The sequence below is a fragment of the Perca fluviatilis genome, chromosome 10, assembly GCF_010015445.1.
Source record: "Perca fluviatilis chromosome 10, GENO_Pfluv_1.0, whole genome shotgun sequence".
NCBI lineage: Eukaryota > Metazoa > Chordata > Actinopteri > Perciformes > Percidae > Perca > Perca fluviatilis.
The window spans coordinates 39,052,920-39,068,082 of NC_053121.1; the positions used below are offsets into that span (position 1 = coordinate 39,052,920).

Genomic DNA, 15,163 nt, shown 5'->3' on the forward strand with positions numbered 1-15,163 from the left:
TCCAAAATCTTGGTTTTCGTGCAAAAATCTTCATTATACAAACACTTGTTTGAGGAATTTAGGATGCACAAAAACTCTCAAACTTTTGCAGCCAAGTGCAGAATATTAAACTCTTTCATGTGAATACACATTTAGGCTTGGGAGTGGTACAGTTGCTCTATAGCGCCCCCTAACTGGTTTTAGCCCTTGGGAACATTTTTGACGGCCTGAGTATATATGAAAACTCAAAAAAATTGGCGCCCACATAAACACCTGGGAGCTTTGCGAGACTCTACAGCGATTTGGCCCATAACTGTAATCGGGCTCCATAGCGCCCCCTAATGCGTGGAAGGCCTTAACTTGGACATAGTTGCTCCGATCTTCACCAGATTTAATACCCATATTGCTCTAATCATTGCGGACATATTTCCCATTTACCTTCATTAGCTCCGCCCAACCAGAAGGCGGCCATTTTTAATTATGCATTTTTCAGGGGTTTTACATTCTTTCGAACTCGTCCTGGGCCGTGATGTCAATCTTCTTGAATCTTTGCAGGCAGTATCTGTTGACCATCATGGCAAAAAGTTATCCAAAGAATTTTGATATTTGAAAAAATGCGCAAGTTATAGCAACTTCCTGTCTAAACAGGAAGTTGCTTTATCTTGGCAACAATTATTCAGATTTCCCCGAAACTTGACAACATTGTTCCTCATGGCCGGTTTAGCACCTGTGCCAAACTTCGCAATCGGCCATTAGATGGCGCAGTTTAAATTTTTTTAAATGAATCAGCAAAATGTTGACATATGGGAAACCTACTCTGTCTAACTACTCCTGGTGCGTGAGTCTGATTGGCACGAAAACTTGCATATAGAATCGGAGGACCCTCGTGACAAACAGTTATCAAAAGAATTTTGATAGCTAAAATAATGCGCAAGTTATAGAGAACCAACTTCCTGTAGGTGGGTGTCGAAACAGGAACGGTTGTATCGGCTATTCAACTTCTCTTCAAATTCTCTTCAAAGTATGAAAGAGTCCCAGAACGAGGTCTCAGAAAATTCACGCAGTCAGAATCAGATGTGAAAAATAAGTTTTAATGTGCACGAAAGATAACACAGAAAAACCCAGAGCAAGTACCGGTAAGCTTGCTAAAGATTCCTTTGTCTAGCTTCACCTTATATCATCCAAAAGAGTGACCCTCCTCCTGAGGAGCGCTCCAATGATCACCTTCAGATCACGCGTGTAAAACTTCAATTGGCTACTTTTGAGGCCAATTGAAGTTAAAGAAGAAGATTTTCCACTAGATTAAGTCATTTAGCTGATCTTGCATTTTGAACGCCTACGCTTAAGGCTTTGGCTTGGTGCCTGCCGTGGCTCTTGCAGCTATACAGCGGCAGGCCATCCATGGCTGTTGCGGCGGCATAGTGGCAACTGAGGACTGCACAATGGGGGGGAGAGTCTATGTAGCAGTGAGGAAGGCAGCCACGGGAAGCACTACGAGAGAGAAAGTCTGTGACTCCCAGCAGGCAGACACATTGACATCTCCTATCTATATCACATTGATACACGTTGTATATGTCCCCATAATTCAATTAAAAAACAGATTTATCATATTTTGCCACAACAACATCCAGCCAAGTACCCCTGATCTTTTAACTCCAAGGAGCCCTGACAGGTACTTGAAGGTTTTTTTTGTGAACTTGTCCCTCTCTTTTTCCCGCCTCTTTCTATCCCTTCGCTGGCACTCCTCTCGGCGCAAGGTCTTTATGCGCTCCCTCACATTGTCTCGCATCTCTTTAAGGGCAGGTTCTTCGTCTTAAAGGAGAATTCCGGCCAATTTTTACGTTAATCTTGATTGCTATAGCTACGCGAGTACTTTCGATAGAAAACCCCCGACCCGAATCAGTGCAGCTAACACGGAGAAGCTGCAGCTACGTACTACAAGCGTCCCCTGAGCTAAAACGGCAGTGCTCGGGGCAAGTTTTAGAGTGCCTTTGTGCCTCTTAACAGACACAAAATACCAATTAATATGTCTGTGCCACATGAATAGGGCCCTAACGTGTGTCAACAAGATGCGTTTCAACTCAGACATTGTTTAAATTCACCTACCCTGGTCCCTGTCTCGATCCTGCCGGTAGCTAGCTTGCCCTGCTAGCTGATAGCCGTTAGCTGCTAGCTGCCGTCCGGTGAGTGTATTCAGACAGGCTTCTGTGATAATCATCCCAATAACAATCCACAGAGCGGTGGTGGTGTGGCTATGTCCTCCAGAGGACAGGTCATGTCACGTCTTGAAGTGTATTCCCCCCTAGTAGCTGTTAGCTGCAAGCTGCCCTCCGGTGAGTGTGTACAGCCAGATAGCTGTTAGCCGTTAGCTGCTAGCTGCCGTCCGGAGAGTGTATACAATGCCAATGTCACCAGCAAGGACAGACTCCATGACTTGGTCTACTTCCCTGTCAAAAGACTCTTTCCTGGCTGCTTCTAGCTAACAGTATCTCTTTCCTTGTTTCCTCTCCCTCAATGGCCCGAACTCGCTGACCTGTTTCCTGGCTGACTTGCTTCTCTAGATGTTGCTGGTCGTCTGATACGTTGTTTGTACTTGAGAGAATGCTCAAGCCTTCGTTGTGTGCCTGGAGATGCGAAAGGTACCCAACCCTAACTACAACTTTTGTCTACTTTTTAATCAAAAGTTCATCTTAAAACTGCGTGGAATATAAATAAGCAACCTCCTCCTCATAGCTTTGGTCCTCCCTAGCAGCGATAACGTTACTCCAGACTTCCATCATCAACCAGCAGGCTGGCTAACGTTAGCTAGCCTAGTTTAACGGCGGTGCTTGCTTGTGCCCACAGCGGGCGGAACTTCATCATAAAGCTAGCAATACCGAGCCCCGCCCATTTTGATTTGATTGGTCAATTTGACTGTCATTTGAAATAACTCTCCCTCTGTAGATGTATAGCTGGACGACCAATCACAGAGCTGAAAGCATAACATCTTCTTCCTAGCAACAGCAGAGGCAGCAAAAGGTGGACAATTCATTTAACCCTTTACATTCCAACACAAACTGACCAGACAGATTTGAAGGGTTTATTTCCTCTAAAACACTTTTAGATGTTGGTTGTCAAATAATACATTGACAAAATATAATTGATGACTTTTTATATATGATTTTTTTTTTTAGAATATGAACAAGTTGTTGTAAAAGTGCATACGCTTACATATGTTAGCATGGATTGGCATGTTAGCATATGTAAACATCTTATCATATGTAAGTATGTTTGCTTGTGTATCGCTCCACCATTACATCTAACTCTCTGTCTGTTTCTATAGAAACGGAGAGGAAGAGGGGGACTCGGACATCACAGCTGTCAGCACTGTGGAAAGTCCTTCACAACATCTGGAAATTTAAAGACTCATCAGATAGTTCACACTGGAGAGAAACCATACAGCTGTGAACAATGCGGGGCGGCATTCACACAGTTAGGTGCGGTCAAACGTCATCAACTCATTCACACTGGAGAGAAGCCGTTCTGCTGTGAACAATGCGAGGCAGCATTCACACAGTTAGGTACGCTCAAAATTCATCAACTCATTCACACTGGAGAGAAGCCGTTCCGGTGTGAACTATGTGGGACAAGTTTTTCTCAGCGTGGTACCCTTAAAGCCCACCAACGCATTCACAATGGAGATAAACCGTACAGCTGTGAACAATGCGGAGCAGCTTTTACCGTTCAAAGTTCCCTAAAAGCTCACCAACGCATTCACACTGGAGAGAAGCCGTTCTGGTGTGAGCAATGTGGGAAAACATTTTCTAAGAGTGGTAACCTTAAAGTCCACCAACACATTCACACTGGAGATAAACCGTACAGCTGTGAACAATGCGGGGCAGCTTTCTCACTGTCATCTCAACTAATGATCCACCAACATGTTCACACTGGTGAGAAGCCGTTCTGGTGTGAACAATGTGGGAAAATGTTTTCCCAGAGTGATAGCCTTAAAAGACACCAACGCATTCACACTGGAGATAAACCGTACAGCTGTGACCAATGCACAGCAGCTTTCACACAGTTATCTAGCTTAAACTCCCACCGACGTGTTCACACTGGAGAGAAGCCGTTCTGGTGTGAGAAATGTGGGAAAACTTTTTCTCAGAGTTCTCACCTTAAAGTCCATCAACTCAGTCACACTGGAGAGAAGCCGTTCTGGTGCGAGCAATGTGGGAAAGCCTTTTCTCTGGCTAGTAACCTTAAAGTCCACCAACGCATTCACACTGGAGATAAACCGTACAGCTGTGACAAATGTGGAGCAGCATTCACAACATTGGGTAACCTTAAAGTCCACCAACGCATTCACACTGCCTCCTCTTGAACCTTTTCTAAAGCCAAGCTGTTGATACAGTAGAGAGAGGGAACAAATAGCATGAGTCAAGAAGCTGTTTGTGGTTTTGTTGTTACCTTTATTTAACCAGGAAGATTGAAAATTAAAAATCTCTTTTTCAAGAGTGTCCTGGCCAAGACAGGCAGCAGTCCAACCACACATATAGTACATACAAACACAAAATACATAAAAACACTAGAAACATAAAACTACTGAAAGCTAATCCCTCAGAGTCAACCAGAATCCTAAACACATCAGGGAAAACATCTGCAGCCAGATGTGGCTGCCTCCAAGTCAATCAACACCCTCTTAAAAGCCACCAATGAGACATATAGACAGATAACTTTCATTTCCATGTGTTGCAGCTGTATATTTTCAAACTGGTAAAGGAAACCATGTCTTTACATTTTATTTTAATCACAATCTGTTTTAATAAAAGAGCTTGTGAAAAGTGGCTTTGACTTAAAACTGAACATTTAGCCCACTTTGTAAAAAAAATACAGAGCTACAGTGCCTTGCGAAAGTATTCGGCCCCCTTGAACTTTTTGACCTTTTCCCACATTTCAGGCCTCAAACATAAAGATATAAAACTGTAATTTTTGTGAAGAATCAACAACAAGTGGAACACAATCATGAAGTGGAACAAAATTCATTGGCTATTTCAAACCTTTTTAACAAATAAAAAACTGAAAAAGTGGGCGTGCAAAATTATTCAGCCCCTTTACTTTCAGTGCAGCAAACTCTCTCCAGAAGTTCAGTGAGGATCTCTGAATGATCCAATGTTGACCTAAATGACTAATTATGATAAATAGAATCCAGCTGTGTGTAATCAAGTCTCCGTATAAATGCACCTGCTCTGTGATAGTCTCAGAGGTCTGTGTAAAGCGCAGAGAGCATCATGAAGAACAAGGAACACACCAGGCAGGTCCGAGATACTGTTGTGGAGAAGTTTAAAGCCGGATTTGGATACAAAAAGATTTCCCAAGCTTTAAACATCCCAAGGAGCACTGTGCAGCGCATAAATATTGAAATGGAAGGAGTTATCAGACCACCACAAATCCGACGAAGACGCGCGCTCCTCTCTAAACTTTCAGCTCATACAATGAGAAGACTGATCAGAGATGCAGCCAAGAGGCCTATGATCACTCTGGATGAACTGCAGAGATCTACAGCTGAGGGTGGGAGACTCTGTCCATAGGACAACAATCAGTCGGAGCATGCACAAATCTGGCCTTTATGGAAGAGTGGCAAGAAGAAAGCCATTTCTTAAAGATATCCATAAAAGTGTTGTTTAAAGTTTGCCAAAAAGCCACCTGGGAGACACACCAAACATGTGGAAGAAGGTGCTGTGGTCAGATGAAACCACAATCGAACTTTTTGGCAACAATGCAAACAACGTTATGTTTGGCGTAAAAGCAACACAGCTCATCACCCTGAACACACCATCCCCACTGTCAAACATGGTGGTGGCAGCATCATGGTTTGGGCCTGCTTTTTCTTCAGCAGCGGACAGGGAAGATGGTTAAAATTGATGGGAAGATGGATGGAGCCAAATACAGGACCATTCTGGAAGAAAACCTGATGGAGTCTGCAAAGACCTGAGACTGGGACGGGAGATTTGTCTTCCAACAAGACAATGATCCAAAAACATAAAGCAAAATCTACAATGGAATGGTTCACAAATAAACATATCCAGGTGTTAGAAGGCCAAGTCAAAGTCCAGACCTGAATCCAATCGAGAATCTGTGGAAAGAACTGAAAACTGCTGTTCACAAACGCTCTCCATCCAACCTCACTGAGCTCGAGCTGTTTTGCGGAAGGAAATGGGCAAAAATGTCAGTCTCGATGTGCAAAACTGATAGAGATACACCCCAAGCTTACTTAGCTGTAATCGTACAGCAAAAGGTGGCGCTACCAAAGTATTAAACGTAAGGGGCTGAATAATTTTGCACGCCAATATTTCAGTTTTTTATTTGTTTAAAAGGTTTGAAATATCCAATAAATTTCGTTCCACTTCATGATTGTGTCCCACTTGTTGTTGATTCTTCACAAAAAATTACAGTTTTATATCTTTATGTTTGAGGCCTGAAATGTGGCAAAAGGTCGAAAAGTTCAAGGGGGCCGAATACTTTCGCAAGGCACTGTATATATCGTGTATTAATATTCAGCGTTAACGGCGACGCGAGGAAAAATTTGGGTGCACCTAAATTTTGTGCTGGTGTACATAAATAATAACGTTAGGCACACCAGTGCAACCAAGGCAAAAAGTTAGTCTGGAGCCCTGTACACTGTCATCAGCATAAATCAGGGTTTACTACCCAGATAACAAAAGAGAGCAGTCCCGAGCCCAAAGTAGCCGAGGTCCAGGACCACTTGCAGGCACTAACCTGCTTGATAAATATGGAAGAAGAACAAAGTGTGGAATTTGTCAGAGCACATAACATTGGGTAAAAAGAGCATGTAAAGATGACAAGTGAAAATCAGTGCAGTGAAAACTACGATGAGTGTAACATAACAGTTGTTTTCCAAGGAATCAGATGATGAGATATTCATGGTTGAAGCTTGTAGAAGAAAATGATTTACCAGTTTTAGTCTCATTTTATCCTAATATCCTCTTTCTGGTCACTGATTAAGTTGACCATATTTTACCTGATTTTTAAAAGAAATGTTATCTTGTGTTGTGTAACTGAACGTTATTACCAATATACGTCAAGAGATGGAATTGGTTTTGGATATATGACTGTTATTTATATTTTACTTTATTACTTCATGTATTCATGTGTTTGGTTGAAGAATATTGTGAGTTGGGGTTATTTTTTTCATTTTGTTCCTCTTATACTCAACATAACATCTTTTTATAACTTTTCGACATACTATACTGATTTTTTATAACTTTTCGACATACTATACTGATTTTTTATAACTTTTCGACATACTATACTGATTTTTTATAACTTTTTGACATACTATACTGTGACTTCTGATTTTTTTTTCGACATACTATACTATAACTTTTCGACATACTATACTGACTTTATAACTTTTTGAAATACTATACTATGACTTTTTTTTGACATCCTATATGACTTAATGGGCCCTATCTTGCACCCAGCGCAATTGCCTTTGTACACCGACGCATGTATCATTCCTATTTTGCACCCGACGCACAGCGGACTTTTCCCTCCACAGACGCACGTCGGTAAATTAGGGAATGAATTTGCGCTCCCGGGGCGGTTCAGCAAAAAGAGGAGGCGTGTTCAGGTGCAAACGTTACTTTGTGCTATTTTGCAGTTTCAGAAAACAATTCCGCCACAGACCAGGAAAAACCTGGTCTAAAGTCAGTGGCGCTAGTCTAAAGTCAGTGGCGCTAGGTCTAAAGTCAGTGGTGCTAGTCTAAAGTCAGCGGTGCTAGTCTAAAGTCAGTGGCGCTAGTCTAAAGTCAGTGGTGCTAGTCTAAAGTCAGCGGTGCTAGTCTAAAGTCAGTGGCGCTAGTCTAAAGTCAGTGGCGCTAGTCTAAAGTCAGTGGTGCTAGTCTAAAGTCAGTGGTCCTGGTGCTAGTCTATAGTCAGTGGTGCTAGTCTAATGTCAGTGGCGCGTTATTCAGATGCTATTTTAGGGGCGCATGCTTGGCCATAATGTAGCGTGTGCACAACGCGCATACACTTCTCTCATCTAAATGGATGCAGCAGTTCCCATTTTTGCAAACCATACATAATTACAAGGAAAAATATTACTGAAAATGCGCTTCAGGTGTTTGGATAGATGAGGAGGCACTTTACAGTACAGTCCTCAAAAAGTCCCAGCATTCTTTGTGGCTTGTTGTGATTTACACATTTCCATGAATCATGGATGTGTTGATGACATAAATGAGGAAATATTAGAGGACTTAAGGAGACGTGATGTTGAACTACGGCAGGATTCGACAGTCCGGCGGAATCTGGTCCGGGAGTAATGCGCGATGTGGTCCTGGTGGATTGGGTGGACGGAGATGGAGTGGGGGGAGGAGGAAGGGGCACAACAGGAGCAGGTGGTGCGTTTGGAGGCCCACGCTCCATGGATGCAGCAATCCTCTCCAGACTTGAGGAGATGCGCCCGAGAGGCCGCAGCAACATCGCCACCCGGTCAAGACGGGCATTTATTACTTTGCCACATCCCGGACAGCTCCCGCTGGCGTGCGCCAGGCAAATCCGCTGTCATAATAGCAATCCGCCATGGAACAATACGCCTGCTCTTAAAGGGAATGTGAGATGATGCTCTGATTGGTTTATTGCACATTACGCCCAAACCACACCTAGCTACTTCAGACCAACCCATCTTAGATTTGCGTCGGGCGCAAGAGTCATTTATCCCGCCGGTATCATAGCAACAGCGGCCGAGATCCGCCCACAAAGCTACTTGTGTTTTGCGTTTCATACTTGCGTTTCAGATCGTTAAAATAGGGCCCAATGACTTTCTTTGACATACTATGACTTTTGATTTGTTTTCAACATACTATATTATTTGTATTACTTTTTTCAACATTCTATACTATTAATTTATGTAATCTTCACCTGTGACATTTGGAGGGGGCCTACCCGACAGCAGAGACCACCTAATTGGGGGATCCTAAGTTGTTATGGTGATGTGATTGACAGCTGGTTCTCCAGATGTGAGGCCTAAACTGTATAAAGGACTGTGTTCACGTAGTGTTCAGTGAGAAGCTGATCTATGAGTGTGTATGTTTATATATCTGAATAAAGCTGCATCTAATCTGAAGACATCTGAATCTTTCATCTGTGAAGTCTCCTCAATCCATTTCCAGATATCAACTATGACTTTTTAGACATACTATACTATGCTTGTTATGACTTTTTTGACATACTATAATATGAAACCTTGTTAATGTTTATCTCACAGTAGTAACCTTAAAGTCCTCCAACGTATTGACACTGTATCTTCTTGAACATTTTCCAGACCAGAGCTTCCTCCTCCTCCTCCTCCTCCTCCTGCCCCTCCAGCTGGATCAACCAGGCAGTCTGTTTCTACTCATTCACTGTTTTAATCATTCCTTATCCACTGGTACTATTTTCATTTTACATGGCTCTCAGTACCAGCGGTGTTTGGAACCCTACTGTAAAGGGCCGTCCACACACACAACAATCCCCAGTAACAGATGGCAAAGTTGTTAATAGCTGAAAAGTTTAGACCTGGGGGTTCCAAACTGCTTTACCACATCCTCTAAGGATTTCAATATGTCGCTGGGATCCAGATCCCCCAGTGTAACTGTTCCCTTTTCCAGCCAGTCCCTCCAGAAGGGGGAGATCTACCAATACATAACTGTGGATTCCACCAGATACTTGATGAGGCATTTAGATATTGATCCAGTTCAAACATCCGGGCCACCTTGGTCCAAACTACTTTTAAGTGAGCAACATCCAAGCGTTCTTTAAATGAAGCTGAATTACTTACTGTAGTTCAAGACCTACTTTTTCAAACTCCTCCTGGGTTTTTTAGCCCAATCCGCCTGAAACATCTTCAGCCTTTAACAAAAATAAGAAAAATTATTAAAATTACGAACAAACTTATTTTTTTAGCTAGCGACCAAAACACAACTTTTGCACGTCTTGTCCAAAGTACATGCTGTCAAAGCTTGGATTTTTGATTCACTACAGACCTTGAGGCGCACACTTTGTAATATTTCCTGGTGTTTGCCTTGCCACTGTTGCGCTTTGGGTTCTGGTTTCACAGACTCTTCAGGAGGGACTCGGACCAGGGGAGGCTTGGACCCCGTCATACCTGCTGGCAGTTGTAGTTCTTTTAAACATGTTTTGATATGTTCAAGTTCAAATACTCTAAGTAAGAAGAATATGAAGATGCTTTTATTAATAATAAAAATAAAAATAACATTCTCTCACTATCATTATCATCATCAATTATCATTTGTGTTTTGGCCTCAACGTTTCTGTTGCTTCTTTAACGTCGTTCTTGTGTCTCTGTTTTTGAACGGTGTGATCATCTCTAAAAGTTGGGCAGTGTGTTGCTATGGTTACCGTGTTTATATATCAGCATTAATCAACAGAGATATTGAACAGGGGAAATAACTTCATGTGTTGTATGTGTCTGTATTTATTGTTTGTTTATTTCATATTATTTTTATGATTAACAAATAATTTGTTTATGTTTTAAACAAAATACAAAATATACCAAACTCACGTTTATTCAGAATGACTATTATCCACCATACTTATTTCTTATTCTCCATCTTCCGACACATTTTTGTCCTGCTACTACTAGAGAGAGGGAGAGAGAGAGAGAGAGAGATTGTTTTAATATGTTTGATATGTTTTGTGCACCATCAGCAGTAAGAGATGTTTACCTGGTAATACCTTACTGAGTCCAGCAGAGGTCTCTCTAAAACCAGACAGGAACTAGAGCTCTTATTCTGAAAGGGCAAGTTAGAGAGAGAGAGAGAGAGAGAGAGAGAGAGAGAGAGAGAGAGAGAGAGGGAGGGAGACCCAGTGGAGAGCTGTTGGATTTCCGAGACCAGGACCAGAACCAGAGCGGAATGGAGGAGGAGCAGCAGAAGCCGGAGCAGCGGAGCAACAAGGTCCCCAGAAGAGCAGCAGCAGGCTCGGCCTCTGATAGCAGCGGTGTTCAGGTCAGTGTTAGGACACAACAAGCACACTAAAGACACAAGATGGCCGACTCTCATGGAAACAACATGGGGGGGCTCTGTGGCCATTAGCACACATGCTTCTCTCTGGGTGAAAAGGGGCCAGAGGCGTCCAAAGAGGTTTTTAAAAGTCTCGCTGTGTTCAGCTCTCAGTCCGTTTGGAGCTTCTAACTGAATCTCTGGGCTTAGTTTAGTTTCTAGTTGATATCTGCTTTGGTTTACATTTGGGCTCCGTTTAGTGGACTCTTGTTAAGTTACTGCTGATGAAGAGCTACATTTCCTCCAGGTTTCCTCTTCAAAATAAAAGCATGTAGCTAACAAAGTAACCAGGGGCTTTTACTTTTTTGTGAATACAGCGCTATGAAGATGACTTTAACTTTTGACTTATAAATACCACAGTAGACAACAGTTAACACTATCTCAGAATTACAATCAGCTTTATTGGTCAGGTTTTTTTAAACAAACAAGGAATTTAACTCTCAAAGTACTCACTGAAAATATAAAGAATAAAAACAGAAAGGATAGTAATAAATATAAAAGAACATACTGTTAAATATACAGGATAACAATACAATATAATTCACAAATTTACAAGAAATACACAATAACAATTGACGGGAGGGAAGGAATAGTGCAATATCAGTATAGTCTGAGATTTAAGATTTAAATATAAATATAGTGCAAGGCAGTTCAGTGCAATGATGATATATTAATAACAATATTGTAATTGTAAGATATAAATATACATGAGGTAGATGAGCAGAACAGTGTTGATTGACTTTGTTCATTGTAAGGGGGGGGGGGGGCTGTTTCTGAGTGTTGAACAGAGGGACTGCTTGGGGAAAGAAGCTGTCTTTGTGTCGGCTGGTTTTGGTGAGAAAGCAGCCAGATGACCTTTACAGACTGAGGTCCCGCCAGCCGCTGAATGGATTTTCATGCGCGTATAGTAGTGTACTTACAGTACGGGCTCTACGGGGGCTGAAGCCAGCCAAAATGTAAAAATGTTACTGTATTACTACTTTATTATCCCCATGCTAAATATCATGAGTTTTTACTCTACAGTTTCTAAAGAAATTAATTCCAAAATCCCTCATATGGTAATGGTGTAACCCAATACTTAATTAATACACTTATAAAATCTGTCCTTCATAGGTTTGCTGATATGTCCAGTTAATTCTTGTTCAGAATGATCACGACAATCTCCATGTTAAAATTTTAGAGTTTTTACTGCATGGTTTTGAAATAAATGAATTCCATCCTCACCTATATGATCAAAATGTAAAATATATCATGTTTTTACTAGAGATGGTCCGATACCACTTTTTTGCTTCCCGATACCGATTCCGATACCTGAACTTGCGTATCGGCCGATACCGAGTACCGATCCGATACCAGCGTGTCATATATTTCATTATGTTTTAACATCTGTATACTACTATCTCTGTATGGATGTGATATGATTTCTTTCTTTGTTGTCGGTCTGGCTCAGGTTAAACTCTTTGTGAAACATGAACAAACGCAAACAAGGAATGCCCCAGAACTTTCTTTTATAGTTTTAATGAAAAGAACATAAATAAACTACTTTAACGTAGATTTTCTTTAGGGCTTCATTACGTGGTATCGGATCGGTGCATAAACTCCAGTACTTCCCGATACCGATACCAGCGTTTTAGGCAGTATCGGAGCCGATACCGATACTGGTATCGGTATCGGAACATCTCTAGTTTTTACTCACCACAAGTTAACTATGAAGTTATATTTGACGTTACATGTGATGTTGGATGTGGTTCTGAAATATAAGCAAATAATAATGCACATTAATAAGATTTGACTTACTATATTATTTACCAAAACTAAATGTTATAGCCACCAGCATATAACAAGAAACAATACTAAGAATTACATTACTTTCTCTGTAATAATTAACATAAATGTAACAATATTGCTTAGTAACACAAACTGAGAATACTGTATTTCCTCAAATAAAAGCCATGGCCTTTATTTACCTAAAGAGCAGAAGGTACCAGGCTTTTATTAGAGGCAGGCCTTTATTTCTAATTCCATCTCTTTTATAAGTATAATTTTTTTTAAATAAACAGTTTTAAATGAAAAGCCATAGTGTTCCAGTGGACAGAGATCATTCATTTTTTAAGAAACATTTGCAAAAATACCACCATATATAATAACAGCCAGAAGGGCGACAAAGCAATTTGGGTCAGAATGAACCAGACCCCACCGTTGTCAGTTTGAACCCTGTAAATGTACCGAGTATTTATTTCAAATACAGGTACTACAGTATTGCTGGTAGATTACAATAAGAGCATACAGTAGTTACACCAGTATCTGATTACAGACACTAGCTGTTCTTTTCTAGCTCCAGGCTAACCTGTTTCCTCCCACCTCCAGCTAGCTAGCCGTGCTCTGCTCTCATTGGCTGATCTTGTCAGCTCATCCTTCGGTTGTTGTTGAAAAGTCCGTCACTAGCCCCCATCCAGAGAGTATAGCACCAGAGCCCGTCATTCTCTGCTAGCACTAAACGAGCCCCGTGTTACATTCAATGTAGCTACTGCCATCTACTGGCACCTGTACGTTACTACAAACTACACCTGGCTCTGGTAACACATACAGCCGCATTGACCGGTAGGACAATAATACTTTACATGAGTACCATACCGTGATCCAGAAAAACAGTGTGGAAAAAGCATGAATATATTGTTGAATCTGAATTTTACTTACTATATGAAAGGCACTTAGGAGATTATCCACACTAATTTTCCCTTTATTTGTCCGTGTTGACCACGCCCCCTGCCACTCTCAGAGACCCAGCTTTTAATTGACTACCAGTTTTTATTTGAGGAATTACGGTAAGCTCCATTTACTACTATTACAGCACACATATCCATAACAGAGCAAATAGTGTAATACACCTTTAATAGCTGAGCAGGTGGCTCCACAGCACTCTGTTTACTGGTGATTGCACGTTACTAGCAAACTACCCTAAAACAACCTGAATATCAACACGTGGCTGCACAAGTAATATTAAACAATCTGCACATCTATCAGCTATATACAATAAGAAACACAGCAAAAGCAATATTATGAAGGCAATAAGATCTCTTTCTCTCTATATGCATACTGTAACACAGGCTAAGTGTATCCACATCGTAGCAGAACACTTATTGAAATATGAATAAATGTAGTTAACGTTTCCACAGATAACGAAGCAGTAAAACCCATTATTTTTTCAATACTGTATCAATTTTCAAAAAGGCAATATCGATTTATTTTTATTTATTTTACGTTCAAAAATATTCATGTAAGACAGTGAAACTAGGCTATAGAGCCGATGGGTAGGAGAGTGAAGGCAGGCTCCCTGTTTCCCGCCGGCTGCTGTGTAAAGAGAAGACTTGGAGCTGCAGGTTTGATAGGTCGAATTGCAGCAAGAAAGCCATTGCTAAGACGTAGAAACACTGCCAATGGACTACTGAAGACTGGAAGAAGGTGTTTTGGACAGATGAATCAAAATTTGAAATCTTCGGTTAATCACACAGGACTTTTGTATGCCGTCGAGTAGGCGAAAGGATGGTTCCTCAGTGTGTGACATCAACTGTCAAACATGGAGGAATTGTGATGGTCTGGGGCTGTTTTGCTGGATCGACGGTCGGTGATTTGTACAGAGTGAAAGGCACCCTGAACCAAAACGGCTATCACAGCATTTTGCAGCGCCATGCAGTACCCTCTGGTATGCGCCTAGTTGGTCAGGGGTTCATCCTACAGCTCCATCCTAGCTACGCTACATCCTACAAGATAATGACCCAAAACATAAGTCCAAGCTATGCCTACTATAGTACAGGCCAAAAGTTTGGACACACCTTCTCATTCAATGCGTTTCCTTTTTATTTTCAAGACTATTTACATTGTAGATTCTCACTGAAGGCATCAAAACTATGAATGAACACATATGGAATTATGTACAAAAAAGTGTGAAATAACTGAAAACATGTCTTATATTTTAGATTCCTTAAACCTTTGCTCTGATTACTGCTTTGCACACTCTTGGCATTCTCTTGATGAGCTTCAAGAGGTAGTCACCTGAAATGCTTTTCCAACAGTCTAGGAAGGAGTTCCCAGAGATGCTTAGCACTTGTTGGCCCTTTTGCCTT

General features: G+C 41.3%; 1 protein-coding gene across 1 annotated transcript in view; it reads left to right on the top strand.

The window, feature by feature from the left end:
- LOC120566584 (zinc finger protein 107-like) overlaps positions 1-15,163 on the top strand; it is a 61,816-nt gene that overhangs the window by 12,707 nt on the left and 33,946 nt on the right. Inside the window, exon 2 of the mRNA XM_039813099.1 lies at positions 3,302-4,306. Within this exon, the coding sequence (XP_039669033.1) occupies positions 3,302-4,306 (1,005 nt within the window). The remainder of the gene's footprint in view (positions 1-3,301; positions 4,307-15,163) is intronic.